Source organism: Spea bombifrons, chromosome 2 (assembly GCF_027358695.1).
Source record: "Spea bombifrons isolate aSpeBom1 chromosome 2, aSpeBom1.2.pri, whole genome shotgun sequence".
Taxonomy (NCBI): Eukaryota; Metazoa; Chordata; class Amphibia; order Anura; family Pelobatidae; genus Spea; species Spea bombifrons.
In genome coordinates, this window is record NC_071088.1 from 42,953,934 (window position 1) to 42,971,508 (window position 17,575).

The 17,575-nt window shown below is 41.2% G+C and overlaps 1 protein-coding gene across 1 annotated transcript in view; it reads right to left on the bottom strand.

The window, feature by feature from the left end:
* Window positions 1–10,435, bottom strand: part of PTPN22 (protein tyrosine phosphatase non-receptor type 22) — a 72,176-nt gene extending 61,741 nt beyond the window's left edge. The window contains exons 1-3 of the mRNA XM_053457639.1: window positions 10,248–10,435; window positions 2,992–3,100; window positions 1,417–1,493 (exon numbers count right to left, since the gene is read on the bottom strand). Of these exons, the coding sequence (XP_053313614.1) occupies window positions 1,417–1,493; window positions 2,992–3,100; window positions 10,248–10,334 (273 nt within the window). The 5' untranslated portion in view covers window positions 10,335–10,435. The remainder of the gene's footprint in view (window positions 1–1,416; window positions 1,494–2,991; window positions 3,101–10,247) is intronic.
* Window positions 10,436–17,575: the final 7,140 nt, after the last annotated feature.

The following is a 17,575-nucleotide window of genomic DNA, read 5'->3' on the forward strand; positions in this document are numbered from 1 at the left end:
CGGGTGTTAGCCGTAATTCTCTGAAACTGTTTGTCGGTTAGGATCCGCAGGAGTGCCTGCTGGACTTTTTAACCCTAAATATTACAGATGCCCCTGGCCCCACCAGAGTGCTCTTTTGCACAAATATACCACCCGTGGTGGGGCTCAGAAGAGGGGTGGTTGGGAGAGGGGAGCACATTGGGATCACCCCAAAAACAACAATGTTATATTTGCATTGCTGTGCTTGGTGGCCTGATTGTGGCGCCGGGCTGTCTGGGTAGGGTATTGTTTGTGGTGATTATCTCCTTATCTGAAACAGTTTGGATATAAGGCTGCGTGTTTTCACCATGGTGGGCAAAGTCCCGTTTCATCTCTCTAGCGCTAGTTCTGTCTAGCACTGAGAGGGTTAAATGCTGAAGTCTCGGGAAGGAAGCAATGTGTGGCAGGTGTACCCAGTCAGGGTACAGGACCTCCTGTCACAGATTCTATTGAAAACAATGTGAACTTTAGTGTTACTGAAGTAAAGCCTCTTCAACAGAGTGTAACTCTTATTAAGTCCATATTCTATATGCTGTACAGAACTGCCAATTGCAAGACCTCTAGATTTTCAAGGGTGTTGCAGGAAACTAGTGGTCAAAATGTAATAGAAGCACCATATCCTGTACATTTTTTATTTTTGATGTTCCAACAACACTATGATATATGACTTCCACACGCAAATTTTATGGTCCTGGCCATGAGTGGAGGAAGTTAGTTGATTCTCCCTAAAGAACCTAAGGCCAAATTCATAACAGATTTTAACCTATGATAATGTAAGTGGTAACTGGACAGTTCGCCTATCCAGTTAGAATTGTTTTCTACTTATGCAATGCCAAAAACAGTAAGGTGGGTGTGCATTGACAAAATCTGCAGACCTGGTGGCTGACTCTCAGTCATGTGATATTTTAGGTGACTTTTCCTACTCAACCACCACAGCGAGTTGATTCTTTATGGCAATGTTAACAAAGTTGGTTCCCCCATAGACCTGCATCAGTCAGAGTGTCTGACTGGCCAGTTAACAATAAGCCATTTTATTGTTAACTGCAGGCAGTAAGGAGTCTGAGGTGTTTGTCTAGAAGACTGGGTCAAGATGACAGAGCTAAAACATGTACAAAAGGCTAATATGTGGCTGCCTTAAAACATTATATAATGAAAAAACTGGAAGTGTTTTAAAAAATAAAACGGCACAAGCATTTTGAAAATTTCTATACTATATTTCTGATAACAATAATAAAGGTAATACAATAATTTGGTGGGTGCCCCCATTTAATGGTTACCTACAGATTAAATGAAGTAAATAAAGCCATTTCTGCCCAGAGATGTCTGTAATACTTCAACATTTTTCTTTGCTTTCACTCTAAACTAAATATTTTTGAAGAAAAAAACACAATACTTCACCTTAATAAAATTGGCATTGATGTAATCCGTGTCTTCATCAGATGTGATCAGTGAGAGTTTCACTCGACTATGGTCAACTGTTGCAAGGAAATAGATGTCATACACATTTTTAACTAAAATAAGTTTATGTAAACAAGGTAACACTGTAACAAACAAAAATCCTTTGCTATTTCTCCTGAATGCTGAGGATCCATGCTTTTCCCAAGTCTACGATTTTAACTAAGTACAGGAGGGAAGTTTATTTCAGAGGCGAAATATCAGAACAAGAGGCCATACTCTGGAAGGTTGGTGATTTAGATGTAAAGACGTTTTACTTTACAGAGAGGGTGGTAGATAAATGGAACAGACTCCCATCACAAGTGGTATAGGCTAATACAGTGAGGCAATTTAAGCATGCATGAGAATATACCCGGAATATAAGACAAAGCCTCTACATCAGGAAAAATGGGTAGACTAGATAAGCTGAATGGTTTCTATGTTACTCGAGAAGCAATATATTTGTGTTTAAAAATTAAATAGGCTATATATATATATATATATATATATATATATATATATATATAGATATATTTGCCACTCTCAGGATTATTGTGTACAGAAAGTAATATAATTTTATTAGTCATTAGAGGATTGACCATGGTGCATAACATGATTGACCATGGTGCATAACAGTAAATATGCATTATCCCTCATAACCCGTGGCCACTTATATATAATATATATACCGTATTGGCCCGAATATAGGCCACACTTTTTTCCCCCACTTTAAGTCTTTAAAGTGGGGGTGCGGCCTATATTCGGGGTCTAGCGCCCGACGCCCGGGACATGCAGTCCCGGGCGCCGGGCAGGCAGCGGGGTCAGGATACAGATCCCCCGCAGCGGTGCAGGGGACCTGTATCCTACTGTCTGATACGCTCAGAGGACAGAGTGGCAGCATGTTTTTTTGGTGCTTTTTTAAAGAAAAAAACTTTTTCTTTAAAAAAGCACCAAACTTTTAGGGTGCGGCATATATAAGGGGGCGGCCTATATCCGAGCCAATACGGTATTACTATATACACATATATATATATACACATATATATTCTTTTAACTAATTATTGGTGGATACCATTAAGGTAAGTTTCAGAGGCTGCAAAAGAATACATTGGATAGATTAAGGATTTAGATGTAGGAAAACAAAATATAGAATAGAGTTAAAGCCCTCTATTTCATTGTGCAAGTTGCGGGAATTGGAAGGGCATAGGTTCCAAGCCTGCTTATACGTGGAATTTTTCCCTAAGACTTCTTCCAGCTGAAACTTGCAATTATCCAGTTGGTGTCTCTGTGCTACAGTCAAATTAATGCAAGTCCAGTAAGGTTTAATGCTAGTGTAAATGTGAGTTGGACGTTTTCCATCTGCAAACTTGCATACACTTGCAGTTTGGTAAATAGACCTATAGGTTCCTTAACTACACAAAATGTAATGTTTGATTGGTGGTTTTTATTTTAGTTTTACACCTTGACACATTAAATGTTAATTAGGAAACTGTGAAGCAAATTAGCTGTATAAGAAAAGGGTAGTGTCTTTGTACTCACACGGAAGTATGTCTTTATATCGGTTTTTCTTAAAGTTTTCAGGCCTTTCTGCAACCTTGGTGGTATAACTTTGGTTTGTCTTGAACTTTGCAGATTGTTTTTTTAAATTCTAAAAACAATAAAAAAACGTTTATAGAAAATGAATAAATACAATAAATATATGGGATATATATATATATATATATATATATATATATATATACGTATATGAAAAAAAGTGGATGACAAATTATACATGAGGTAGATTTAAAATATAACTTTTTTTATGTTTTTAAGTAAACGAGATCTATCTTCCTAAGCTCTGAAATCTATCACAACAATAAATATATAAATAGAAATCCAAGAGGTACACAAAAATCTCAAAGCAAGATTGTAACAGGCTTCTAGGACTCTTGGCAGTTCCACTATTTTAAGGTGACCTATACTGAATGATCACAATACAAAAAACTCTTTTGTATAATGTTTATGCATTATAGTGATCATAACAAATGTCCGGGCTTTCTTTTCCATTCTCAGATGGGATCTGAAGAATACACGAGGGTCCTAAATTGTTTCTCAAGCTGCTTAAACAGTATTGCAATTTTCATGCAATCCATCCATTAATATTATCCTCGACTCCAGAGACCAATGGGGTTTCTTTCTACCAGCATTTCCTGTGCTAATTATATTTTTTATAGTCCTGCACATCTCTGTAACCTAGATATTACTCAGCATTTTTAAAATATATTGACCAACTTCATTTAATAGTGAATTCCACCTTCCTTTCTTGCTATACAAGAAACCCTTTTCCACAAAAATGTGTGTAATGATCTCTAAAATATATTTCTGTAGGCATTTAGAATACTTGTCTGTGATAATCATGTCTTGTAAATGCTTCTTTTATAAAGCACACAAGCTCAATTAGTATAACCAGTTAATAAAGTAGCTGAACTTGGGACTTGTAAGATAATTGCCATTTAATAATTTAAATAACTGTTTTTTATAATATCATTATCTAATTATAATCGTTACTTATCAGAGGATAGAGATATTCTGAATTGTTCTCATACCGATGGAGCAATGTCAGCTGTAATAGTCCAGTGATAAAAGTACAAGGCAGCCCCAGATGGTGTGACTCATTTCATTGGATTTGCCAAATCACCTTAAGATCATGAATCAGGTACAAGGATATGCAATATTTCTATACAAGGATACCAGGATCCATGACAAGGCTTGTGGAAGTCATTGGTTCTACCACAAAGCCTGTTGTTGCGTTTTGTTAGCAAGAGGACCACTTAGCTACCATATATATTAAGCAATTTCTCTTTACACTAAGGATGGTGCAAAAGATGTATTGCTGGGTAATACTTGGGTCAAGGGTCCATCTCCTCCAGCAGGGGTATTTGCAGATACATAGATATACTCAATCACTGGAGTATTCTCAATAATGGCATATGGAAACTCTTAATTCCTAGCATGTGGCAGGATCAGCCAATAAGATGCTTAAACTCATTGCTTGCAATTGAATACAAGGCTGAGTGTTACTGTTTTTTAGCTAGCAACTTGAAGTCATAGGAACTGAGGGATTCTATGTAAGTATGAGCTTGGGACCATATGTATGAAAGTTGGTGTAAATTAACATAGGAATGACACTACATGAACGCATCTGGCTATATCCATTGTACAGCGCTGCGGAATTTGATGGTGCAATATAAAAAATAAATAATAATAATATCTTATGTGTCTGCATATCTGAGCATGTGTATATATGCATACACATGAGGGTGTACCCAAACAGCATCACAACTTATATGACGTAGATATTTTTGTGTATACTTACTTGTATGACAGATACTTGGTTATATTTTGATTTTCATGTATGTATCTTTGCAGAACACTTGCTTCACATGCCAGTCCTCTTAGCTTTGTGGTCCAGGAATTGTAGAGTTCTGACTTAGACTTGATAATGCACTGACCCTGTGGTATGTGTGTATGTATAGATATAGTTATAGTATCCCTGGCAGGTTATAGTGCTGATTAATTCAAATGTGAAGGTCTCTTTCTCAAAGAAAACACAATGCTTTGATATACAAAAATCAGTATTTAAATAAATAACACATGTAAATGAAAAATATATTGTTTAAGTTGTTATATGCATTATATGCTTTCACCAGCTAACAAGTAGAATGTAGTTTTGGTGAGTTTTTTGTTACCCCCCCCACTCAAAGATTTCAGCTTGTTATAATGTGAACAATTCAATTGCAAAAAAACCTGAAATCTTTGAGGTGGGACTCACAATAACCTGGTTGCACCCTTAAACTAATACTTTGTTGAAGCACTTTTTTATTTTATTACAGCAATCAGTCTTTTTGGGTAAGAGTCTATTAGCATGTCACATCTTGACATGGTAATATATGCCCACTCCTCTTTGCAAAAGCGCTCCAAATCTGTCAGATGGCGAGGACATCTCCTGTGCACAGCTCTACAGATCACCCCACAGATGTTCAATCGGATTCAGGTCTGGGCTCTGGCTGGGTCATTCCAAAATGTTAATCTTCGTTGTCATGCTGAAAGGTAAACTTCCTCTTTAGCTTCGTAACGGACGCCTAAAGGTTTTGTGCCAAAATTGCCTGGTAATTGGAACTGTTCATAATTCCCTCCTCCCTAAGACAAGGGTCCCTCTCCTGGAGCAGGAGCATGTTAACAGCGGGGGGGGGGGGCGTGTGTAGACATTTTATATCCACTGTGTATATATACCGTATTTGCCCGAATATAGGCCGCACTTTTTTTGTGGCCTATATTCGGGGTCTAGCGTCCGACGCCCGGGTCATGCAGTTCCGGGGCGCCGAGCAGGCACCAGGGTTAGGATGCAGATCCCCCCGCTGCGGTGCAGGGGACCTGTATCCTACTCTCTGATACGCTCAGACAGCCTCCCCTGCCAGTACTTCCCAGGGGGGAGTGCCGGCACGGGAGATTGTCTTTGTGCTCCTTGGAAAAAAAAAACTGCATTTATTCCAAAGTAGCTTGTATTCCTCATGAGGTTACCTGTGGGGTTTTCTTTGTATACTAAACAATACCAAAGTCCAGGCAGACCAGCAACAGCAAAAAAGAGCACCCACAAGCCCTTTGATCACTCCTACATGTGTGATCAATAGGGCTCCTCCCTGCAATCGCCGGTTTACGGGTGATTGTGTCCCTGCTGCCAGCTCCAGGGACAGGGGCCAATGTTTCATGAGTGTGGAGACCAGCCCCAACCCTCTTCTGCTGCCTGATCACTCCATTAACAGCGACCCTGCAGTATTAACCCCCTTCAGTGCCGCGATTGTGTATGACACTGATGTGCTACTATGGCGCATAAGCATTGAAAGAGTTAAAAAAAAAAAAACAGCACTGACCTGAAAGTCAAGGGTGCTTACAGGCCAGTTGCTATAAGTTAATTACCTGCAGCAGTTCAACTGCTGCAGAACCAATCAGCAGAGGGCTGGTGATGATCAGATCACTCCTGGTCAATAGGAGTGATCTGATCATTATGGCAGCCCCTGGATGACCCTGCCCTAGAAAGACAGAAGGGTCATCTAAGGTAATAATGAACCCCCCACACACACAAATTATCAAAAAGACTGGAACCAAAATGGTTAAATCAAAAGTGTTAAAATGCACCTAGTAAAATACTTCAAAAAATATATACTTTTGTTTAGCAGTTTTTCTTTTTCTGGCTGTTATTGGGGCACAACTCCCAGCATACCACATTTTCAAAAAATCTTGTTTACAAACAGCGATGCGCGTCATTCATATTTAACCCTGTAAGTGCCAAAAAATGAAAATACCAGGCATATGTGGTGTTTCCAAAAACAGAACAAATACCTAAATAAACTTTTGGAGTTTTTTTTTCAATTTGCAGTGGTGATATATAGTTTTTATATGTGAAACATTTTTACTTTTTCCCCCCAATGTTCCCCATATTTTTTAGATATTTTTCATACAAGATAATGGTTTATATATAAAATTATTATTTCAAAAGAAAGCCATACTTGTGCTGAAAATAACTATATATAATGTGTGGGGGTGTACTAATGAGTTAGTGGGCAATCAGAGTTGAATAAAGTCATTTAGTGCAAACACGGTAAAAAAAAATAAAATAAAATAAATGAAGGGGTTAATAATTGGCTATTTTTTTCTTTCTTTTCTTCTGTGCTATAAACAAAATATGTCTGTATGCCTTAAGAAAATTCAATACATATGATATAAAAAAACAATTTAAGTGAAACAATGTAATATTTTATTTTGCTACAATTGTTCATGATTTTTTTGTTATATTGTTCAAACAAGCATATGCATATGAAACTTCGCTACCTTGCAGGAAATGGAAAAAAATTGAGCCAGGGTGTTTTTAGAACATAAGAGAGTGTTTGTGGTCAAGATGTTATGTTTAACAGAAATAGTACGGTGGCGTTTACATACACGTATGGGTGCCTGAAGCCAGCAATCACGCATTGCTCTCTTTTAAGACTAATAATTGTAGAGTTTTCCATTTACATTGTTTTTTAAATATTAGGACATTGCAATCTGCTAAAGATTTAAAAGTAATTATAAGACAACCCAATTATTACTAAGATCACTTTTCTAAGATAAATTGAGAGTATAGCATAAACTCTATGGAGGAGACAAACAAGGTATCATGGAACACACATAATGATCCAAGGAAGATAATGATTTAGAAACTTTTAGAAAATTAATATCAAATCCAGACGCTACTGCAGAAATTGTTACTCTCAGGTGTTCAATGCAAAAATCAGTCAATAGTGAAGGCTGGCATATAGACAATATATGTGCCCAATGTGCCCTAAGGACTGGTTCATTTAGATACGTGTTTGTGAGAAAGTGGCATATGAGCCATATTAAGTGGCTCATCTAGTACCACAAAAACAGAAGCTCTGACATGGAGCTGTTGTAGTTTACCAGAGACTACCCACTTTGGAAATGTGTACTAATGGAGAATTGGAGTCTTTGTCATATAGAAACTAGTCATTTTATGCATAATTTCCCATGATTTACTGTTTCAAATGGAAACCTAATGGTATAAACGTATATGTCACTAATGGTAACTAAATAGACCAGATGTTTCTAATTGAGATATCAATCCATTGTTTCTATTTGTTAGATTCGAAAAACAGTTTGCTTTTTTATAGTTAATGCTTTTAAAGTCATATGCACACCAGTTTAGATTTGTATAAATATAACATCTATGATACTAAATGTGATTAAAAAACATATGTATTTCTGATTATACTTATTTTACAATGGATACATTTATTTACACATATACAAACCCTTCCCAGAAATAAGTCTTTAATCAAGCAAAATTTGCTTTTGCGCAAAAACCTTGTCATGCGGCACAAAAGGAGAACTGATAGGTTGTGTCCATAGAAACCTAAAAAGGCTTATTTAATTAAGTTTTGGTGCTATTTTTTGTTAATTAAATGTTCAGATTGGAGGATAAAATAACGGATCTGCAACAAATTATTTGCTAGGGCAGGGATATCCAACCTGCGGCCCTCCAGCTGCTGCAGGACTACATCTCCCACAAGGGGCTGGCTGAGGAGGATGGGAGTCCTGCAGCAGCTGGAGGGCCGCAGGTTGGACACCCCTGTGCTAGGGAGTGCAATTTTTTTGGGCTAAGTGGAACAACACCTTTAAATCACAGTACATCACATAAGAGTTTTATATCATTGTTTTTATAGCACTGTCCAGTTTTTAGTGGTTATGTGCATATTCATACCTGGGAACTTCTGGGAACTTCCCTTGCGGGACGCAGCCAGGACTGCACGCTGATGTCAGCGGGAGGTCCCGCTGGCGTTGATGGGTGGTCCCGCTGACGTCGGGGGAGTTCCCGCCGACTTCGGGGGAGTTCCAGCTGACGGCAGCGGGAAACACCCCCATTTCAAGGAAAAAATGGGCGGGGAGCGGGGTGGATTCGGTTCTTGTGCATATTAACTTATTTAAAAGAAATGGAAAACATCCATATTGGAAAGCATACAGGCATCCCTTTTATTATTTCTCATATCACTGGCCAATGAAATCAATTACATACACAAAGCCTTTTTTCCCCAAAGAAACCAAGTAAGACTTCTGAAAAAGGTCAACAACACTGGAAGAATTCCTTGTGTCCATCTAGTCATTGAAACAATTATCCAGCAAATGACTAATTATTTAGTGATGCCTTAGCGTTTGCAAAGGATCACATTGTTTTAGTCTTAGATGTTCTTTAAACATGTAAACATGTAATGAAAGTACTCTAGCATTTTTTGACAAGGTCAAAGGAGGACAACATAAGACTCATTAAAGGTTAGCAGAAATACGTGACAACTATATATCTTGTATTAATTAAACAAAGTAAATTCAGTATTCTTTGTATGGGTATTATTACCGAAGGTTCTTTAAACTTCTTGAAAAATATGATTAAAATTTAAAGTCAATCTTTCTAATACTGCCCTACTCTGACAACTTGTGACCCCCTTACTTTCTCATTTCTGCCCACCCCTAGTCTAAGAATACATGACCTTTAATGCAGTTGATAATTGTGCACGTCAGTACTGTAGTACATTACTTTTGTCGTGCTTTGAAATACCACTTGATTCTAGAAGTTAGATCTGCTTCTGACCACAGTGTGGGAGATTCCGTGCTGTTATAGTAACGCTGCTGCCAAAGCAACATGAACGTGTAAGTACCCTGACTTACATTACCATTAACAGGAACATCAGTAAATATAATACATAAATGGTACAGAAGGAAAGCGGATCCTGCTTTTGTAATTGCATTGAATTTGGGGGTTGAGTTGGATTTAGCAGAAAGAAACTGACTGCTTGAATATATTATCTATTACAATATACATAATTAGCCAGTAATTTAATACAACAGTTATATAATAGCTAATAATAATATATACATAAAATACAAAAGATATCAAATATCTCCAGTGTTTACTATAGCATATGCCTGACTCAAGCCTTTTTTTCTTTAATTTGTTTTACATCAGCTAGAATGTTGTTTAATGTATTTAAAGAAGTTAAAATTGTAATCCTGACAAAAGCTTCCAAACTTCTTGCACTTTATTTGTGTTTTACTGTAAATGCATTAGATTGATCTCTGTAAGTGTACTCAATGTGTCTTGAATCCCAGGATGATGTGCCCGATGTGTCCCATGTTTAATTCTAGGATTAACACCAAAATAAAATATTTTGTTGTAATGAAGTATGTATGCTTTCTCAGTATCTTACCGTGAAGTCACTGGTAAACTCTTCTGAATTCTCTTTCTTTTTCTGGAAGTCTTTGACATAACGCATAAGAACCTCTCTCTGGTCCATCTTTGGAAATTAGCAATGGGTATGGCCACATCAACTAGACTTTATGTGTAACAAGAACAACAGGCAGAGGCGAAGTATATAGTTTTCACGCATCATGACAAATAAGAGAGAAAAAAAATCTTCAAGCGGAAGTTATTACTGACAGCTAATCGTGGCCACGATTAAACCAGAAGCTAACTTAGTCCTGCTGACTTCCTCTTTCAAATATATACAGTTTCTGGTTTTGGCTTTTCATGTGCACAGCAGAATAATGATAAGTTCACTTTGCTGCTAAGTTTAAAACTATATTTCTAATACTGTTGCAATCAGAGCAGACACTCCACGTCTACTCACGTTGCCTCTTTCCTTTTTCAAACAAATAATGTTTAATATATTGTTTATGACAAGAGATTAGCTCAAAGTTACTCTAGGCAAACACACAGCACTTTTCAGTGCTTTTAGAATGTAGGCAAGGATAATGGAACAGTCTTTAGTAACTCCCAGAGATCCCCCACATGTATCCTCCTGTTGTCCCCCGAAATCACTTCCAGCACCAGTCAGCATGCACACTTTGGAACCCTGCTTTGTGTACCCAATAAGTAGACACAACTACCTTGAATTGAGTACAGCAGGAATTAACAGTTTATTCTTGTAAAACATAGACTCATATAACCACAGAACTTCATTAACATAAATCAACATTGATAACCTCTTCCCTGAGGTGGCGGCTAGGGGGGTGTCCGGGATTCGGGCCTTCTTGTCCTCCCGTGGCTTGAACCCGTTGGGAGACCTGGTGGCTGCTGGTCCGCCGGCCCCTCTTGATCGGTTCCACTATGCCCAGCTGGGCAACTTCTTTCGGACTCTGGTCCGTTAACATGAGATCTTCCGGGACCTTACTGCCTTCGAGAATCTTTGTGTGCGAGACGAGACTCCGGCTCACGGTGTGTCTTTACTTTATGGACTTCTTCTGCCCGCTGTTTACCCCGCTACTCCGCCCCATGTGGGGAGGTGGGAGAGTTCACTGAATCTGACCCTTACGGAGGGGCAATGGCATAAGATCTCGATCCTCACTCACCAGTGCTCCATCAATAACAGGGACCAGGAGATGTCCTATAAGCTCTTGGCCGGTTGGTACCGTCCTCCGTCCACGTTAGCCCGATACAATCCCGACATACGGGATGAATGCTGGAGATGTGGGGCTTCCCCGTGTTCGATCCTTCACTTATGGTGGTCTTGCCCTCGGATGCTCTCTTTTTGGACCACTGTCCATTCCACTGCTCAAGCTCTTACTGACAGACAGCTGCCGTTCACCCCCGAGTTCCTCCTATTGCTGCATATGCCCTATCCTGTCTCTTGGTACAAGTCTACGATACTCCGTCATCTCCTGGTGGCGGCCAAATCTATAATCCCCCTGCATTGGGGTGACCCTGCCCCGCCCTCGATTCGGGAGTGGATCCTGCGGGTGGAGCGGAGACCTATCCTTGAGGAACTGATGTGCTCGGTGGACGACAGGTCTGAAAAACATCTTCGTCTCTGGTATCATTGGGTGCAATACCTATCGGGCCCCGAGGTACGCCCTCACCTGGCGGCCACACCTGCTGCGTAGTCCCACCTTGCCTCCACTTTTTTTTTCTTTTCTCCTCTCTCTTTTTCTTCCCGTTCTCGTCCATTTCTACCCTCAGCTTCCTGTCTCCCTTTCCCCTTCCTGGATCCTTTGTCTTATTGTCCTCTTCCCGGCCGTCACGATACCGAGTGGGTACCTTCTTTCCGGATGCTCGAGGTGCCTCATCCACTGTGCTGTACCCAAGCCCCGACTTCCTTCCGATGTCGGTCGCTTTTCGCCTCCCATGTGGGGCTGGCCCCTGGCTGTCCCCGCCTCTATAGTTTACCGGACTCGTCGGCCCGCTCCACTCGGAGCCCTTCACACATACTACATCCTGTTGTGTCACGGGCCACGACGGTGTCACTTCTCTGGTTAACAATTTTGATTGGTCCATCATGTTTCCGTTGTCATGCTGCTGACCCAGATGTGTTGTTCTGTTAATGGGATTAGTTTACACAATAGCGTTCCTGCCTGCAACCAGTTCAGTCAGGGAGCACAGCTCTGTCGCTCTTAGAGTTGTGGATGCAGGGGGCTGGCAAGAGGCACCTGTCCCACTAACCAGTACTGGAGTGCATTCAATGACTGGGGAGTTTGGGTCCCAGACGAGGACAACAGTCCCACTCGCCAGGGCATGGAGGCAGGGTCCATAATCTGTGGACCTCCAGGGGCCCGAGTGATGGACCGTTCTGTCACACACTCCATCACATATCTCCTTTTTCTGGGGGAGACTGACGTCTGATAAGACCCCACACGGTTTGACTCCGAAGTCAGTCTGTATATCTAGACCACCACTGCCAGCCACAAATTGATACTCCCCAAAACAATTTAACAAAAGAGCATTACTCACCCAGCCGCACTCTGCTTCTCCCAAACAACGTAACTGCCGCTGGGAAGAAGGGCCAAATGTGCCTTCTCCCTGGAGTTCTCTCAGCCGCTGGGGAGAAAACAGAGAGGCTGGGGTCCCTTCCATATGGGGTTCTGACTGCCCGGCACCTCTGGGGACTGCAGGTGGCAACCGTAGTCCAATCCACCTGCATGGTACAAATGTTTGCATGATCCACTGCGAGGGGAGGGAAGCCACATGCATCCCCTCCTGTATACTCCATCTGCTGGGGAGAGATGTCGATCTGCCTCTCTCCCATTGTCAACACTTCTGCTGGGGATACAGGATCCATAGAAATCACTGCCTCTGGGCAACATTGCGGGGGTAAAGCCAATGGAGCTGGGGTCACAGAGGGGAGCGCTTCAGCTGCATTTGTAAAATCCAGGAGCACCACCAACTCTGTGGCTGCCTGACCAGACTCTCTTTGGTTGCTGCGGTCAGGCATGGGAACAAGTGGAAGGGGTGGGCAGAGGCCAGCAGTGCTCTGCCTCAATGCCAGCAGTTCAGCTGGGGGATCTGGCTGGGACATGCAGGGGAGGTCTCGGTCAGTTTCTGGGCTATATTGTGGGGAATAGGGCAAAGTGTCTGGGGTGAGAGAAGGGAGTGGGCAGGGGCCAGTTGCGCTCTGCACAGTCAAAGAGTTCTCGGTAGGCCTGCTCCAGGATCCATTCTTGGTAAACCAAATAATCGAAATCAGTCCACAAGTCGGGCAGGTAACAGGGCACATCTGCGAGAATCCCTTCCCTGAACTCCCGGATCTCCTCGCACCGATATTTCGATGGGCTCCCAAATTCTCGGTCCTCCTGTAGGCTTTCCATTATAGAAACATAGAAACATAGAAAGTGACGGCAGATAAGAGCCAGAAGGCCCATCCAGTCTGCCCAACCTCTGAGTACTCTCCTTTAGTACTTGCCCTTATCCTATATCTAGCTTGGCATTATGCCTATCCCATGCTTGCTTAAATGACTTTACTGTATTAACATCTACCACTTCCACTGGGAGGCTATTCCATGCGTCCACTACCCTTTCCGTAAAGTAATATTTTCTGATGTTACCATTAAACCTTTGCCCCTCTAGTTTATGCTTGTGTCCTCTTGTTGTGGTTTTATTTCTTCTTTTAAATAAACTTTCTTCCTTTACTTTGTTGATTCCCTTTAAGTATTTAAATGTTTCTATCATATCCCCCCTGTCCCGTCTTTTTTCCAGGCTATATAGGTTAAGATCCTTTAACCTGTCCTGGTAAGGTTTATTTTGTAATCCATAAACCATTTTAGTAGCCCTTCTCTGCACTTTCTCCAACATATCTATATCCTTCTGGAGATATGGTCTCCAGTACTGTACACAATACTCCAAGTGAGGTCTCACCAGTGATCTGTACAGCGGCATGAGCACTTCCCTCTTCCTACTGCTAATACCTCTCCCTATACAACCAAGCATTCTGCTAGCATTACCTGCTGCTCTACTGCATTGTCTACCTACCTTTAAATCCTCAGAAATAATTACCCCTAAATCCCTTTCCTCACACGTTGAGGTTAGGACAGTACCAAATAGTCTATACTCTGCCCTTGGGTTTTTATGCCCCAGGTGCATTACTTTGCATTTATCCACGTTAAATGCCAATTGCCACAGCTCTGACCATTTTTCCAGCTTACCTAGATCGTTTGCCATTTGGCTTCTTCCTCCAGGAACATCAACCCTGTTGCAAATTTTTGTGTCGTCGGCAAATAAACATACCTTTCCATCAACACCATCTGCAATATCACTAATGAAAATATTAAAGAGAATGGGTCCAAGTACAGATCCCTGAGGTATCCCACTGGTAACAAGACCTTGTTCTGAATATACGCCATTGACTACAACCCTCTGTTTTCTGTCACTCAGCCACTCCTTAATCCATTCAACAACATTGGGATCTAAACCCAGAGATTGCAGTTTATTTATAAGTCTTCTATGTGGGACAGTGTCAAAGGCCTTACTGAAATCCAGATACGCAATGTCTACTGCACCACCTTGATCAATTACTTTAGTCACCCAATCAAAAAAATCAATAAGATTTGTTTGGCAAGATCTTCCTGAGGAAAACCCATGTTGTTTTTGATCTTGAAAGCCATGTGACTTCAGATGTTCAACAATCCTTTCCTTTAACATTGTTTCCATTAATTTTCCCACTACAGATGTAAGACTAACTGGCCTGTAGTTGCCCGACTCCTCCCTACTGCCTTTTTTGTGTATAGGCACAACATTCGCTACTTTCCAATCCCCAGGGACAACTCCCGTTACCAATGATTCGTTAAATATATCAGTTAACGGTTTTGCTAGTACACCCCCAAGCTCTTTTAATAACTTGGGGTGTATCCCATCAGGCCCCATCGACTTATTTGTCTTTACCTTAGACAACTGAAGTAAAACCTCCGCCTCGATAAACTCACATATTTCAAATGATTCAGTCTTTTTTCCCAACTGAGGTCCCATTCCATCATTCTCATCTGTAAAAACTGAACAGAAATATTCGTTGAGGCAGTCAGCTAAACCTTTATCCTCTTCTACATATATGCCTTTTGTTTTTAGTCTAACTAATCCTTGTTTAACTTTCCTTTTCTCATTTATATATCTAAAAAATGTTTTATCTCCATTTTTTACTGATAGGGCAATTCGCTCTTCTGCCTGTGATTTGGCAGTTTTTATAACTTTCTTTGCCTCTTTCTGCCTAATTTTATAGATCTGTCTATCTTCCTCACTTTGGGTATTTTTGTATCTACTAAAGGCTAACTTCTTGTCTTTCACGATTTTGGCCACTTCTGCAGAGTACCACAGCGGTTTCCTTAATTTTTTACTCTTACTGACCAACCTAATACAATTTTCTGTTATCAATCCTGGGCCACCAAAGTCATCGCCCTCTGGCATGTAGTCATCCTTCAGCTCTGGGCACCACTGCGCGGCCTGCCAATACAGGGCCCAGTATCCACAATCCACAGTCATTTCAAGTGGAAGCAACTTCTCCAACTCAGCCACCAAGTCCTCTTGGGGCTGTTCTCCCAGGTACTGCATTCGCCAATCCAGTTGTAGCACGTACCATTCCTGGGAGGATGGAAGGACTATTCCCCGGACACCCTGGTCCACTCTGAGAGCCTCCATCCAGGCATTTATGTAACTCGCGACTCTGCTGCGCACTAACACGTCCTGTAGTGCTGGAACCATCTTTAGCTTGCTGCAGGCATACCCGATTGTACTCCGCTGGGACGTTTGCAAGGAGGATCCCGCCGCTGGCGCCAATGTAACGGGTTCACCAAGAGAGCTGTAGTAACTCCCAGAGATCACCCACATGTACCCTCCTGTTGTCCTCAAAATAACTTCCAGCACCAGTCAGCATGCACACCTTGGAACCCTGCTATGTGTACCCAATAAGTAGACACAACTACCTTGAATTGAGTACAGCAGGAATGAACGGTTTATTCTTGTAAAACATAGACTCATATAACCACAGAACTTCATTAACATGTAGACAACCCAACCTTTAATCCCCTTTAGCTACTGAAACTCCCTCCTGGCAGCCATCCTGTTAATGGGATTAGTTTACGCAATAGAGTTCCTGCCTGTTTGGCAGCCAGGCTGGAGCCATCTTTGAGTACCTTGTGATATTTTTACATGTTACCATTTAAAAATAACAAATAAAACTATTTTTATTTTTTTCACATTTATTTTACTAATTACATTGTGATTAGAAAGCTGGGCTCCATTGACTTGCATGTACCTGTACAGGTACCTGTATTCAACCTGCAAGTAGAGCAGGAGAGACCCTCTGTGAAGCTTTTTCAACTCTATTTTTTTAAAAGGACGAGCTGCCATATTCCGAGTGGCAAAATCACTGGAGCGGTCACAGCGCATCCTAGGGTGGGTGTTCAGTGTCGCTGAATGCCTCGCTATTCAGGTGATCGTTGATAGTCTCCTAAACTCTTTTAAAGCAGGTGTCCGCCGCCAAATAGTGTATGGTGGACGTTGATTCCCTGGGGAGGGGCCAGACACGGCACCTGTTGTCGACCTCGGTGTTGCTGAATGCCTCCACATTGAGGCATTAAAGCAACACCGTTTGGGCTTTCTGCACCCGTTTAAAGCCATGAAGGTCCTGGCATGTCAATTGACACTAACTGGATGTTAGCGCATGACGTGCCGAACCATCAATTGTCATCAACGGGTTAATGGTTAGGTGAGTGACCAAAGGGCTGGTATCATTAAACCTTGCAAAACTCACACCCTGTATGTCTTGTTATCCGATAGCTAACCATGACAGTGCTGTTTATTACCTACTGTCAAAGTAATTTCTGTTTAATAACTTTGATTTCATTAATGTATTTAAATACATTTGAAAACAGTTAATTTCATACTAAGATTTTTTTTTTTGCATTATATAAACTATATCGGTGCTCTCTCATTTGGTACCAGCCAACTTGTCCTGGGCCACAGTGATATTAGGAATTATGAGTTGTTATATAGCTATATTAATTAAGACTAACATGTTTTTCAAATATACCGTATTGGCTCGGATATAGGCCACCCCCTTATATAGGCCGGACCCTAAACGTTTGGTGCTTTTTTAAAGAAAACGTTTTTTCTTTAAAAAAGCACCAAAAAAACATGCTGCCACTCTGTCTCCCCCCCCCGAGATATGCTGCCACTCCCCCCCAGATATGCTGCCACTCCCCCCCAGATATGCTGCCACTGTCCTCCTCCCCCCACCCCGAGATATGCTGCCACTGTCCTCCTCCCCCCACCCCGAGA